This window comes from Miniopterus schreibersii (assembly GCF_964146895.1).
Source record: "Miniopterus schreibersii genome assembly, chromosome: 19".
Taxonomy (NCBI): Eukaryota; Metazoa; Chordata; class Mammalia; order Chiroptera; family Miniopteridae; genus Miniopterus; species Miniopterus schreibersii.
In genome coordinates this window covers 23,313,999-23,330,183 of record NC_138119.1, presented here as the reverse complement: position 1 = coordinate 23,330,183, position 16,185 = coordinate 23,313,999, and the positions used below count along the sequence as shown (strand labels likewise).

The window sequence follows — 16,185 nt, the reverse complement described above, 5'->3', positions numbered from 1 at the left end:
GGTTAGTGGGAGTTGTATTAAATGTATGGTGCAGGAATTTAAAGCCAAAAAATTAGCCCACAAGCGAATTTTAAGGCCCCAACAAAAGCAAATGCAACACCCGTCTATAGACATACCAGTAGTACACAGTGTGGGTACCCCAGACTCCCTGCTGAAGATGCATTCACAGTGAACATTAAGCAGCCACACAAAAAAACAAAGCACAATGAGAGATTCGGCAGACCAAACAGTTGGGAGAATTTGCACCACTCTATGAGGTAAAAATAATACAATAATATTAAAGAGGCTATAATATTTAAGAACATACGATACAAAATAGGCAGATTTGAAATAGAACCATATGAAACTTCTGAAAATAGAAAACTATGGTTATTGAACTTGAAAGCTCAATGGATGACATAAGAGTAGATTAGACTTGCCAACAATGGCATGAAAGATTTGAGGAAATCACCCAAAGAGCAGCAAAGAGAAGAAATGGGAAATAGGGAAGATAAAGAGCCTTGGAGGACAGAAGGAGATTCAAATTACACTCAATAGGATTTTTTGAAGGGGACATTACAGAAAGAAGAGAGAAAATATTTGAAAGATGTGAATTATCCAGAATGGAATACAAACTTAGGTCCTCAGGCTGGGGAGGCAAATAGGAAAAACAAATTCAAGTCCATGCTTAGGCACTAAATAAGAAACTTCAGAAACAGAAAAGCAAAAGAGATCATCTTAAAATAACCAGAAAAGAAAAGATGGCTTACCTAAAACGGAATGACAATTAAACTGACAGAAGACTTATCAACACAAAAGAAGTCAAGAAACAAAAAAATAAGATCCTCAATGGGCTAAGTTAGGTACATAATTCTACACTTAACTAAACCACTAATCAAGAATGACAGTGCTATACATAATTTTTTAAAAATTACTTCCTACTGAATCATTCTATCTTTATTTAAGCTAAAGATAAATCACTATGAACATAAAACAATCCTGAGCCAGTATGTACCCAACATGTCCTTAAAGCAAAAACTGACTGGAGTTACAAGAAGAAATGAACAAAAGCACAAACACAGTAGAAAATGTTAACATAATTTATTCAAAAACTGCTGGATCAATTGGGCAATAAATGATAAAAAGAGTATCTGAATAACATAATTAACAAGCTTGTCATTATGAACATATGTAGAACTCAGCACTCAACCATTAGAGAATTTTTCAAGTACTTACAGAACATTTATAAAAATTTGTTCTTTCATTAAATATCTATTTGTTGAGTGCCTCCTACATGCCAGGGACCCTTCTATGTGAGGCTCTGGGAAACAGTCATGAGAATTAAGTCTCTGCCCTCTTGGAGTTTATACTGAGTGGAGGGGATAGAGCTTCAATGAATGGGCTCACATCGTGTCGAATGTCAAGCAGTGCTAAGCCGATAAAAATAGAAATAAAGCAGGATAATAGGACAGTCATGGGAGGAGCTATCTCAGACTTTGGCCAAGGAAGTCCTCTGTGAATAGGTGATTTTGAGCCAACAGCCACATCAGTCATGATATAAGCCATGCAAGGATCTGGGAAAGGACAGCAAGAGCAATGGCTCTAGAGAGGGTGTGTGACTGGCTTGTAAGAATCAATAAAGAGCCCAATATGCTAAAAGGAGGTCAGAAAGGGGAGCTGGGAATCATGTGACCTGCAATTCATTTTAAAAGAATCCTCTGGGAGCTCTGGGGAGAGTAGCAGGAAGACCAGTTAAAGTGACTCTCGGGCTACAAGATCAGGGGTAGAAGGGGAGAGTACTGGTCAAATTAAAAATCTTAAAGGTAGGACCAAAAGAATTTACAGAGAGATTAGATGTGGGGTGTGAAAGAGATGACTCCAAGGGTGTTGTCTGGAACAACTGTGAGAAAATGGTAGCACCCTGAGTTAAACGCTGTGCTCGCCTCCTCCCAGGACCACATCAAAATTACAACTAAATTATAGAACAATCAGCCTGGAGAACCATGTGAAGACTAGCTGAACAGAAGCCTTATAACTAACGATATGAAGAAGAAGCCACGTTGAGACTGAAATGTCACTGTCAGTCATGCAGCGGGACAAAGACTTGGCTGGCCCGCTGCAGGCTTTGAAGAGGGAGACAGGAGGTCATGGAATGCAGGCAGCCTCTAAAATCAGAAAAGGCCCAGACATGGGTTCTTTCCTAGAGTTTCCAAAAGGAATGCACATCTTGTTTTAGTTCAGTGAGACCCATTTCTGACTTGTACCTCCAGAAATATGTGATGATAAATTTTTATTGCTTTAAGCCAAAGGAAAATGTAGCACCTTCGCTGAGATGGGGAACACTGGGGAAAATGCATGTGAGGCGGGGAGGGGTGCTGGTAAATGTGAGCTATCTCTTGCATGCCCCAGCAGATATGTAAAGCAGCAGTGGGGTCCTCCTGTTCCACTTCTGCATTAGTGGTACCTGCCCAGCCTCTCTGGGTATTTACTGTTGAAATTTCTCAAACTGTCATGGAGAAGAAAATGCTCAATCTGCTTTTTCCATCATAAAACTAATTCTGCCCTAACTAATTTTCCCATCTAAAGGACTTTTCCAAGCAAAATTAAACTAACACTAGTGAATGCCTATTACACTAAGTCCTTTCACAAATATCATCTCACTTAAGCATAAATACCCCCCTTTGTGGAATCAGGAATGGACAGTTACACACATCTATTCTTAGCTCCACATCCAGTGATAACATTTTGGTAGTTTGAAATTGGCAGTGGGGGAGTATTTACACCATGGAAATGGGCCAAATGCTACAAGTAAGGACCTCACCCCACCCCCACCCCCAGGGCAGTGGTTGAACACTGATCAGCACACCAGTGATTATATCTTTATTTCAGACAGAAAGAAACTGAGGCTCTAAATCAAGTGACCTGCCCAGTTATAGAGCCAGCACCCAGGTGTTCTGACTCTATGTCAAGTGCTATTTTCCTTATAAAATCCTCTCGGGTCCTTCCTTTGTGTCAGGCTTTGTACCAAATGTTTTGCATGCTTTTTCTCCTCTAATGCTCACAACTCTACAAAAGAAGTATGACCGTTCTTTTCACTTTAATGTTAAGGGAACTAAAGCTTTGGGAACTTAGCAGCTGACTAATAATAATCAAATGTTGGTCCTTTTGTTATTAGAGTCAATTCACTCAAAACCTATGTCATCCTGACTCTATTAAATCTTACTTTGTCAAGATAAATCAAACAACTGTTCATTTCTGTTACAATACAGAAGGAAAAAAAGAGGAGTGAAGTTATAAAGGCACTGGTTAAGTCCATAAAAGGTACGATAATTATAAAAGGGGAATCTCAATATTAAGTGACACTTTTCCAATACTCCAGGAAAATTCCTTGGAAGAGGTGAAATTTTAACAAATCTTTTTAATTATAGAAGAGAAAATGTCTGGCACACAGGGAGACATTCCAACACGGGGTGTGGCTCCAGAGAAAACTTCCAGGCAGAAGTGTAACCATCTGATCCAAGGGGTGGTGAACACGTCCACCTAAGAAGAGCAGGGAAGACCCTCTGGGGAGCATGAAACAATAAAAGTGAGGTTTTTTTGTGTGCTCTGGCAAAGGGCTTTGAAGTGGGAATAATGAACTAACCAAAAAGCAAAACAGATTTCACTTTGAATCTCAAAAACTGACATTCCAGATAAGTATATCCTTTTGGAGTTGTGTTCTCTACAGCTTAATGAAATGATGTATTTTCTCACCTTTCTACTTGGTGCAAATAACATCCAAGAGCAAGACCCATCTCAAGTATTTCTCTCTTTCGCATCACCCATCAGTCTCATTTACCCAGCCTCCCACAGCCAGATCTTGACAAGAGCAACTCAGAGTGGCCCTGAAGCATTTCCGGAGGCCATAAGAGTGCCTTCCAGTCTGGGAACTTCAAGGAATTCCTCCCTCCCCCGTCCCCCCAATCCACACACCCCCCGCCCACCCCCACCCCACTATAAAACAGTGCTTAAAGGTTAGCTTTCAGAGATTAGCTTTCACAGAAAAACTGCTCCAATTAGTATGTTTGAAGTTTCCAAGAAAAAAAACAAACAAAACCTAGAGGTATACAAACTCAAAATATTTTGGAACCCACACCTAATTCCCAGAATTCCTAGCTCCTATAGGATTTTCCCCATTTCAAAATTAAATAAATATCTCAACATCTCCAAAAAAATCCAATAAAGCTTTATTAAATGTTCTGAGAGTAAACACTCTAAAGAATTAAATGCTTTAAAAGTAAAATTCACAGATTTTTTTTTTAAGTGCAAATTATTTCGAAGACTGAAATAGCATCCCAAACCTATTAATGCCTCTCTCCATCATTACCACCAAGGATCCCGTTCCTATCCACAAGGAGATTAGAGCTTAGAGTTCATCATCTCTCGAATGTAAACATTTTTATCAGAAATTTATAGAATAAACCGAGTCTCTCTGGTAAAAGAGTAATAGAGTTTTGGTTTTTAAATGTTAATTACTGAGTGCTCTCGGTATGGGTTGAAGTGTGTCTGCCCAAAATTCATACATTAAAGTCCTTATCTCCCAGCACCTCAAAATGTGAACTTATTTGGAAATAAGATTGTCGCAGATGTAGTTAGTTAAGATGAGGTCATACTTGAGTAGGGCGGGCCGATAATCCAATATGACTGGTGTCCTTATAAAAAAGGGAAATTTGACACAGTGTACAGAGAGACCGCCCTGGGCACGGGAAGGCAGCGAACGGAGCATCTGCAGGCCAAGGAACACCAAAGATTGCCCGCAAACCACCAGAAGCCAGGAGAGAGGCATGGGACAGATTCTCCCTCACGCCTGCAGAAGGAATCTGCCAACATCTTGGTTTCAGGCTTCTAACTTCCAGAACTGAGACAATAAATTTCTGTTGTTTGAGCCACCCCATTTGGGGTGCTTGGTTATGGCAGACCTAGCGACACACACAGAGGTCCCTTTGCCATGCCTTCTTGGGCACAGCTCCTCCATCCTCACACGTCTCAAAACCCAGGAAGGGGCAAAAAATTATGTGCAGAAAGCTATTCTTTTTCAGAAAATTGTGCACATTTTGTGAGAATTCATATAAGTCTTAGTTGCTTCCTATGTAAAATAAAGATAACACCCACCACTTAAGACTTTCGTGAGCCTTAAATGGCATAACGCACAACATGCATCAAGTTTAGTGTCTGGTCCATAGTAGTGACTCACAAAATAAAGTGGTAGCTGTTATTACTAGAAATAAAACTTATGCTACTAAGCCTGTGTCAAGACAACATGTGAGATGAGATTTTCTCAAGAGCCTCTGCCCTCACGGTTGCCAACAGCTAACGTCATCAGACTCCAACTCTCCCAGGGCTTGATCTGGTGTCTTCCACTTAATACCCAAGCCTCAGTTAGACTCTGTACCAGCATCTCCCACCCACCACCATCTGTGGTCACTCCCCCAAATGCAAACCACTCCCTTTTCTCTTTCATCCTCTCTCTTTCCTCCCTGCTGACCATTCTTTTCTCCATCCAATGCCCTCGCAAATGCTGTGACCTGCCAAACCATCTTTCCACAGGAGATCTACCGCCCCCTTGAGCTGACACAGGGCTCCCCACTGACGGCACCGCCCCTCATCCTACAGTGCTCCCCCGTGAGATCTGCTCACTCTCCAACACCCAGATACACCAGGGTCAGGAGATGGGTCAGCATTTTATCCCCTCCATCATTTCTCTACCTTCAGACAAAACACCTGCCATCTTGAGGTGCATGCCACCTACGACACCCTGTAACTCTCCCCATCACAGTTAACTGCCACCTGGAGACTTCTCAACAATTCTTATGAAATAAAAATTTGATGCCTGGCTCACTGTCTTTCTCACCATTCTAAGCTCTGGGTTACTTTAACATCCACATTCAACCCTGCAGACTCAAGTGCCCTGATCTCAACCCCACAATCGTCATTCCGGTTTAACCTTCTTTTCTACTCAAGCTAAATTCTGTGATCAATCACTCTGGCTATTCTTACCAATAATCTAAACTTCCTGTCAGAGCATCCTTCACATGAAAATGCTCAGCTCGTGTCAGTCCAATACATCCACATTGGACTCTATGATGCGCCACTTCATTCTCTCTCTCGTAAGTATCCTCTCAACCATATCCTATTGCTTTAGTCACACTTGCTCTACCAAATCCCAGTCCCAGATCAAATCAGTGGTCAACCTCAACAGTTATGCCCAGGCTGCTGAGAGATGATGGAGAAAATCGCATAGCAAGGCAGTGTTCGAGCATTACAAATCCATCTTCTGAACCCCAGCTCATCCTGGGAAACCATCTGTGTCCATAGTCGCCTTCTACCTTCAAAACTCTTTACTTGCCCTTCTACTCCTCCCTCCTCTCATCAAATGACTCTCCTTTCTGTGTCTTTCAGAAAAAAAGAGTCCATCAGACAGGAAGTCCCCCATCATCCTGCATCCCAACCTACCCCTTATCCATGACCATGCATGCTGTCTATGGTCTGCTTCTCTCCTATCACAAATCAACCAAAGGTCTTCTCCTGCCAACGACCAATCCCTCTACTTTGCATCCCATCTCCTCTTGCTTCCTCAAAGCCCTGGCTTCATAAATTACCTCTTCTCTCCTTGGCATCTTCTATCTCTTCTATTCATTGACTCTTCCGGAATTAAACATTCTCTCCTCTCTCCCATCTTCAAATGTTCTTTCTCAACTCTAAGTCCCAAAAACTAATATTTATTGAGAATTTACTGTGTTCAGGGGAATGTGCTAAATTTTGGACATCTATCGTTTCAATCCTCACATCAACTTTGTTGAGTAGATATTATCCCCAGTTACTGAAACTGAAGCACAAAGAAGTTAAGATCGTGGGACAAGTAACTGGTGCAGCCAGGCTTCCAACCCAGGCATCAGACTTTAGAGCCTATGCTTTTAACCACAATTTTCTTATCCATCACTTCAGCACTCAGGCCTCACAATCCCGATAAAACTGCATTTTAGCTTTTTAGTTTAGCTTTTATTTTCAGTAATCTTACACATGGATAGAGTTGATAACATCCCCTGCTTAACTCTAACAACTTTTTAGATTTCCACACACTGCTTATGCCTGTTTCTCTTCCTACTAACCTGGACTTTCCTTCCCAGAATCCTTTATGAACGGCCCTTCTCACTGTCTTTTAAGTGCTTATGTTCTCCATACTTCTATCTTCCTTCTTCTCTCAGTCTACATACTGTCCTTGGATAATCTCACTTATTCTGATGGCTTCAGCTGTCATCAATATAAGTTTCAAGTGGACAGAACAGCTACTTGGCACTATTCGCACTAACACTGACAGTCGGAAATGCTGAGGGGATGATACCTGGAGAGAGACAGGCCACCCAAACAGATCCACTCAGAAAGACATTGACTTTGATAAATTCACCATCAACTAAGGTCTGGCTCTCAGACTTACAGACTCAGAAACTTTAACTTGACACTGTCAGAGTATTTTAAACAATAGAGACTGATGTATAAAACTGGTGTGCCAAAATATGAGTTACCAATCAGGAATATAACTGTCTGATAAGTCTGATGTATGTGCCAGTCTGACAAGAGCGTTCTCTCCCTATAAGGAAAGTGTTTGAGGTTAAATTATCAAGCGTCTCTTTGGTGAGCATGCAACCAAAACTAGGAGAGTTAATAGTATGATCCAAATATGTAATGACATCATTACATATTTATAAAGATAAACAGTCTATCGCTACAGTTGGAATGCTGCTTATGGGTGGACTGGTTATTTAAGTGCAGAATGAACTAATACTCTGATCAAAGTTGGCACACAAAAAAAACAACAACACCCAAATCATTCAATTAAAAAAAAATGGGCAGAGGATCTGAAGAAATATCTTTCCAAAGAAGAATACAGTTGGCCAACGGGTACATGAAAACGTGCTCAACATCACTAATCATCAGGGAAAGGTAAATCGAAATCACAAGGAGACACCTCACACCTGTTAGAATGGCTATTATCAAAAAGACAAGAAATAACAAGTGTTGGAGAGAATGTGGAAGAAAGGGAACCCTTGTGTACTATTAGTGGAGATGTAAATTGGTGTAGCCACTATGGGAAACTGTGGAGGTTCCTCAAAAAGTTAAAAATAGAAGTACCATATAATCCATCAATTCCACTTCTGAGTATTTACCTGAAGAAAACAAAAACACTACCATGAAAATTTATATGTACCCCAAAAAATGCGGAAACAACCTAAGTGTCCATCAATGGATGAATATATATATACACACCTGCACACACACACACACTGGAATATTATTCAGCCATAAAAGAGAAAGAAATCTTGCCATTTGTGACAATATGAATGGACCTTGGGCATTAAATAAGCCAGACAGAGAAATACAAATACTGTATGTGGAATCTAAGAAAAAAACTGAGCTCACAGATACAGAGAACATATACCTCTGTGGTTGCAAGAGGTAGAGAGTAGGGGGTGGGTGAAATGAAGGAGGTCAAGAGGGACAAACTTCCAATTATAAAATAAATAAGTCATGGTGATGCGATGTGCAGCATGGTGACTATACTCAGTACTGAAGTGCATATTTGAAAGTTGCTAAGAGAGTAGGCCTTCAAAGTTCTCATCACGAGAAAAAAAATTGTATAACATGCTCAACGCGCTCAACATCAGTTTAAAATTTTTCCCATTCTCCATAGAGATGGGGATCCTCACGGGGTTTATCAGAAAAACAAAACCAAACCAAGGCTGAGAATACCTGTAGGCTCGTGAGATCCACCTATGCTGTGGATCTTTGTTTGCACGGCGCTCTTTAGAAATCAGTTTCTTCATACAGTGGCACCTGGGTTTTCAAACATCTCTGTGGGTGGACATTTCAGTTTCTGAATGCCGTAAACCAAAAGGAAACGCTTCGGTTTTCGAACACGCCCCGGAAATCGAACATGCCACATGGCCTCCTGAGGGCAAGATCCTGAGGCCTCGCTGTCGGCGGTGGACCCCTCGGTATTCGAACGTTTCAGAACTCAAACGGGCTTCCAGGATGGATCACATTCGAAAATCCAGGTACCACTGTAGTGCCACTCCTTCCACCAGCCCAATTAAAACTGGAAAGTAGGCAGACTGTCTTACAGCATACAACTGAGACGCTCCCGACTGCATAGAAATTCCCCCCCAATTTACCTGCTATACAAACATTCAGTGACTACCCAAGACTCTGTCATCACCTGGGTCACAATGATCATTTCATCTCACTTCAAGCTTGGATGGGAGACATACATCACCAAAAAGGTCTACTTAGCAAATTATTATGTTGTTTAGTTTTATTCTCCTGTTATGATTTAAAAAGTAAAATCACAGACATGCAAGGCAAGATTAAAATACCCAGAGAAATCCTCAGTTCTTGTTTCCAGCATTTAGTCATGAAACGTGTCTGGAGTATGTACTATGTGCCAGGCCTGTAACATAAATGAGTCCTGTCCAAATTGCTTAATGTCTCATCACAGAGAAAAGCAGGGAAGCAGAGTTATCAAGCCCACAGAGAATGGTTATTGTATGTCTGACCAGAGACACGCCATAAGCCAAAGCAAATTCTGATTTACCAGCACTCAATTGAACACTGTTCCTCAACTTAACAAACAAAACAGTGGGAGTCAGAGAGGATTCTGTTAACTAGTAACATTTCTAGCACATGTAACATACTTGACTTATCAAAATGTGGTCCTCATACTTCGGGAGAAAGTTTTCACTGTGGATAGCAAAACGCTTCTCCATGTCCTCAGAAAACATCCAGTGATGTGGGATCCACTCTCAAGTTAAAATACTTTCTCATGCTAGGAAACGAAGTAATCATTGCCAACCAAAATCTCTCACTCTTAAATTCTACTTTAGTTTAGTTTCTCTTGGATTTAAAAAGGCAACCCTTTTCCTCATGAAAAGCACTCTTCACACAGGATGGGCCAGAGGCAAAGGGAGGCTCATCTTCTTGGATCTTTTTCCTACACATACTGAAACTGACATTTCAATTTGAAGTTTAGTTCATATAAACTTCAAATTTAGTTCATATAAACTTCAATTTCTATAGGTTTTCAAGGTCTGAGAATTAAACTCAGTTCAACTGGATTCTGATGTTTGTCTACCCAGAAAGAGCATCAGATTCTGCAGGTTAAAGGGTTTAGTTCTACAAGACTGCACCCTCTCCCCAACTTGAGACTTCAATCACAAGCCCAAGTTGTTTCTTGTGCTCCTGACCAACCACCAATAAATCAGAGGTTCCCACAACCCCCTCCTTGGGTTCAATTAATTTGCTAGAGCAGCTCAAAAAACTCAGAAAACCTATTTACTCATTAGATTACCAGTTTCATTATAAAAAGACATAACTCAGTCTGCATGAAAAAGGGGCCACATACGAAACCTGACAAGTTCAGGGGAGGCCTGCATGAAAGGCCCTACGAATTCAGAGACAGAAAGTAACTACATAGGATGTTCCGAACATAGATGTTCCTAACTAGAAGTGGGTCATAGTGGGTAGTTCTGTCCTAGGCCTGTAAGTTCCCTGACAAAGGTGAATCTTTAACTTAAGTGAGCCTGCCTACCGTCTTTTTGGATCTACGATAACACACCTTTGAAATGTCAGAGTAATCTTTTCCAGATCCCTCAGGGCACAACCTTCAGCAGAACCCCTCACTGTTATCTTGTTTCCAGCAAACCATCTCTTTGTGGCTGTAAATGTTAATTATTAACTACCCTACACCCACCAAAGTAAGAGAAACACGTGTTTCTGATTTACATTTTTTCCAATCCCAGAGGTTCCCCTGTTTGCTTTCTCCCACCCCCTTAATCTACCACCAATGGATTTCATGTCACCCTCCTTACAGATTCCCTCTGAATCTAATGTATAAATAAAGCTGCAAAACTGCCATTCTCTGGAGCATTGTCTCAATTCATTGAGATTTTGCTTCCTGCCAATTGTCATCAGTTTGGCTCAAGTAAACTAATTCTCTACAGGTTTGGATGTTTCTGCTTCAACATCAGGAATAGCCAGATGGAAGAGATACACAGAGTGAGGTATGGGGAACAGGACACGGAGCTCCCATGCTCTCAGTGCTCACCACTCTCCCCGCAGCTCCATGTGTTCCCCAACCCGAAGCTCTCTGAAGACTGTCCTTTCGGGTTTTTATGAAGGCTTCATCACATAGCCATGACTGATTAAATCACTGGCAACAGGCAACTGATTTGACCTCTAGCTCCTCTCTCCTCCCCAGAGGTCAGGAGTGGGAGAGAGTTTCAACCCTCTAATCTCAAAGTTGAGTCTCCTGGCACCTGTCAGCTATCCTCGTGCAACACCATGAGTGACCCTTGAAAACATTATATAAAGTAAAAGAAGCCAGTCATAAAAGAACATATGTTATGTGACTCCATTCATATAAAAGTCCAGAACGGGAAAATCTATAGAGACAGAAAGTAAATTAGTGCCTGGCTTATTTCACTTGCATAATACTCTCCAGTTCCCTCTATGCTGTGCCAAAGGATAAGAGATCCTTCTTTTTTACAGCTGCATAGTATTCCATGGTGTGAGTGTCCCACAGCTTTTTCATCCACTCATCTCCTGATGGGCACTTGGGCTGTTTCCAGATCTTAGCTACTGTAAGTTGCGCTGCTATGAACATAGGGGAGCATAAGTTCTTTCTGATTAGTGTTTCAGGATTCTTAGGATATATTCCTAGAAGTGAGATTACTAGGTCAAATGGCAGTTCCATTTTTAATTTTTTGAGGAAACTCCATACTGTTTTCCATGGTGGCTGCACCAGTCTGCATCCCCACCAGCAGTGCACCAGGGTTCCCTCTTCTCCACACCCTCGCCAGCACCTGCTGTTTGTTAATTTGTTGATGGAGCCGTTTTGGCAGATGTGAACTGATACCTCACTGTGGTTTTAATTTGCATCTCTCTGATGATTAGTGACTTTGAGCATTTTTTCATGTCTCTTGGCCATCTGTATGTCCTCTTTAGCATGGAACAGACTGAGGGATCTCAGAGGGAAGGTGGGGGGTGGAGGAGTGGGTGGGGGGAGATTAATCAAAGAACTTATATGCTTATAGGCATAACCTATGGACACAGACATTGGTATGGGGAAGGCCTGGGGGTGGGGTGAATGTGGGGTGGAGGGGATCAAAGGGGGGGAAAGGGAACATCTGTAATACTTTCAACAATAAAGAAAAATTAAAATAAATAAATAAATAATAAAAGGCATGAGGTTTCTCTTTGAGCTCATAAAAATGTTGCAGCCCGGCCGGGCGTGGCTCAGCAGCTGAGCATCACCCTATGATCCAGGAGATTGTGGTTTGATTCCCAGTCAGAGCACATGCCCGGGTTGCAGGCTCGATCCCCAGTGGGGGATGTGCAGGAGGCAGCCGATCAATGACTCTCTCATCATTGATGTTTCTATCTCTCTCTCTCCCCCTACCTTCCTCTCTCTGAAGTCAATAAAGATATATTTTTTTAAAAAAAAGTTCCAAAATTGTGGTGATGGTTGTATATATCTGTGAATATGAATGTTTATAAGGTATGGAAATTATATCTCAATAAAGCCGTTAAAAATTAATGCATTAAATGTGATTATAGAAGTAAAAAAACCATTTTAAGCATAATAGCATCAAAAAGCTGGCATGGACGCTCCATGTCCCTGGTCCTCTCTGATGCTTCTTCCCACCACAGGTGTGTTATTTGTTGGTCCTCCAAGACTGGCTTCCTATGTGCACATTTTATGAATGATTTCATCACTTTCTTATCAAGTTGTTAGGCTTCTTCCTCTTGTACGGCTATGTTTTCCATGTGTTTTAATTTTTACCCCCATCTGCAAACACACCCCAAACTGTAATGCAGAGGTCCAAAGCAGTCACCTGAAAATGCCTAAAGGTCTCTGTCAAATGCCTGAGACTCTATCCCAGATCTTCTCCATCATTTCATCCAGCTAAATGAAGTAGCAGATATTAAAGGGCTTTGAAAAGCTGTAGTCAAGGTCATTAATAGAATTAGTAATTATGATTATAATTAATGTAATTATTATATTAAATAACACGTTACTTCTTTCCATGTCAGTTGTATCACTCCACCGTAGGAATATGTTAGAAACGATGAAAAGCAACCACATGTAAAATAATCAGTCATAAAATGTCACAGTTAGAAGCGACCTTAGAGATGTTCAAGTCCAATTCCCTCATTTTATAGTTGAGGAAACATTCAAAAAGATACACCGACTTTTCCAGTATCACTCAGGGAAACAGCCAATCCCCACGCAAGGCTCTTTCTGTCATTCCAAGCTGATCACCAATCAGAAGTAATAGGAAATCAAAAACATTTAATGATTACACACACACACTCAGAGAGTGTGAGAGAGAAAATGGCACACCAAGATATTATTATGATCCACCAAAATGAATTAGTAAACTAAAGCTTATTAGTATGTTCTAACTTCTATCTCCCTCTATCTTCAAAAATACTTTAAATACTCTTAGATATCAGAAACACTTGGCCACCTCTCTCTACTTTAATCACAGTGGAGACAGAATTAATAGTTTTGCTGAATTATACTTACAATTAATTTTATGGGGCCAATTTAATCATTTTTGTGTATTAATGCTAAAAGTTCTAATTTATTAGTCATCTCTTATTAGCATGCCAAGTTTCCCCCACTTTGAAACATGATTGCTAAACTATAAGAAAGTCAACCACAGCAAACTTTCCCATTTGGTAACAATTGGAATGCGGCATACCACAATGCAATTCATTCCAATAATTTTCATATCACATCAAAATATCATGATGATCCAGTTTCCATTTATGACTTGAGGCAACTTCTGTGTTCTGTCTGCAGCAACATCATTTCATAAGAGTCTTTTTGAGAAGAGCAAATTGTGGTGTTAATTAGAGAAAACAATTTTTACTTTATCTTTTAGCCAACTTCAGATTTACTCTTACAGAAGAAACACATTTAGGCTATTCCAAAATAACAAGTCTTGAACTGCATCAACACTGACATCTTCACATTTAATAAACTGAAACATTATAAGATATGAGGCATCTTACTAAGAGCGTCAACACAGTAAATGACTATTTCATTTCTTCATTCAAATATAAAGAATATTTCACCAATGTGTATTTCATATATCTATATACATGTCCCAGAAGAGTATGAAAAACAAATCCTAGAAAGTTCTCCCTCTCCTCCAAATTTCTCCCTAGCCAACTTTTTTTTAAAATAGCTGACACCTACCACATTTAATACCTCGCAATACTTTGAACTGACATGTTTGTCAAATGCACAAAAGAAAGAATCTGAAATTCTCAGTATCAAGCTCTCACCGTGAACAGGTTGTATCAAGGTCTTCTAGCAAAAAGAGAGCATTTCAAAGCCGGAACAATGTGGGGGACTTGTAAGAAACCACTGCTTTACTTCTTCAACTGGGCAGCAACTTGTGCTAATGAAACTTAGGTGGATGTTAGAGAGCAAGCCCCGGGGCTCCCCTGGGCAAGGCCACCCCTCACCAACGACCATGAAGGCTCCTAGGGGCCTCACAGAAAGGTGCCACTTTAAAGAGACACTGGAGAAAAAAGGGAAGAAAAAAAAAAGGAAATGGGGTCATATTACAGTGGAGCAGCTGAAACATTCATAGCTTTAGGGCAAAATAAATAAATAAATAAATAAATAAATAAATAAATAATAAAAAGTCCTTTTGCTTCGACTACCTCTAAAGAGCCCTGACATACCAAATTACATGCCTTTCTACTGCGTGAGCCACGGACAGGCTGTTTACACCCATCTGTGAGCCTCGCTAATGATGCCCTGGTGCAAAGGGGACCAGATTCTGCGAAGCAATGAATGGTTTCTCGCATTCTGACCTCTTCCGTGCCACTGGCAGTGATTCCGACAAGATTCCCTGTCGCACCCAGGCCTCCCCCCCGCGTCCCACATGAGCTGTCCCGCGCGTGCTCTCGACCTGGATGCTAGCTCCTGAGGGCTCCTGCTGAGAGCCTCCGTCCCAATCTGCCTTTATGATTAAACACCCTTTGGCTCTAAAATTCAAGTCAATGAACGCTCACTGGGACGTCGTTGCTCATGACCTTGGATTCTGGTTTTCCTAAGTCCACACCTCCAGGTGCGGGGACCAGCGAACGAGCCCCCCCAGAACAACAAGCCATCATCCCTCCGCTCCAGGGCTGAGACCCTGGCAGGTCTCAGTCACCCCAGAAGCCCACCAGCGACTCTTTGTTTACAACTATTTTCGGCTACACATGTATCTAAAACAAGGCTTCGCGGCTCCCCAGCCCTGAAACCAGTCCACAGCCCGAGACGCGACGGGGTCACGGGGAACAACAAAGAACAAACACCCCCCTTACCTGGGTCGTGGAAGGGCACCAGCGCGAAGTTGTAAAGAGGTCTCTTCGGTCTTTTCAAAGACGTCTCCAAAATTTTGGAAGCCCCTTCGATCACCTGCACTAAGTCATCGTACATGGACCCCGTCACGTCGAACACAAAAGCCAAGGTGGAGGCGCCCTCGGGGGTGTCCTCGGCGCGGACCTCGGGCTGCGGGCTCGCAGCCTGGGCTAGGCAGGCGCGCAGCAGGGCGAGCAGGAACGCGGCGCGCACCGTGTCCCGGGAGCTCATTTTCTTTTCTTTTCTCTCCCCCCTCCCCTTTCTGAGCGTCCAGGCGCGGGGCTCAGCCCTCCTCAACAGCACGCAGAGGGTCGCCTCCCCGAGCAACTCATTAGACTCTGGAAGTCTCTTGGAACCGGCCGAAAGTTTGCAGCGGAGACTCGGCGGGGACGGGCACCGACCCGAAGCCCCGCCGCAGGGGCTGAGCGGCGGAGAGGCGGCAGCTTTTGTCCGGACGCCGCTTCCTCCCGGGCGCTCTCTGCCCGCGGCCCGGGCGGCGTGTGGCCGAGTGCGGGCGGCGCGCCCGGCCCGACCCGACCCGACCCCGGGGCCGCGCTGAGCCCTGCGGCGCGCGCCCCCCGCCCGCGAGTCCCGCTGCCCTCGCCGCCGCTCCGCGCCGCGCCGCCCGCCGCGCCGCCCAACTTTCCACTGCCGGCCGCTCGCTCGGCAGCCGCGAGGGGAGCCTGGCTCGGCCTCGCCTCCTGATTGGCCGGTGCAGCCCCCCCGCCGCGGCTCTGGAGCCCCCC

At 42.7% G+C, this 16,185-nt stretch overlaps 1 protein-coding gene across 1 annotated transcript in view; it reads right to left on the bottom strand.

Annotated features, from left to right (window-relative positions):
- Positions 1-15,978, bottom strand: part of HMCN1 (hemicentin 1) — a 344,699-nt gene extending 328,721 nt beyond the window's left edge. The window contains exon 1 of the mRNA XM_081121757.1: positions 15,403-15,978. Within this exon, the coding sequence (XP_080977883.1) occupies positions 15,403-15,670 (268 nt within the window). The 5' untranslated portion in view covers positions 15,671-15,978. The remainder of the gene's footprint in view (positions 1-15,402) is intronic.
- Between the last annotated feature and the right edge of the window lie 207 nt (positions 15,979-16,185).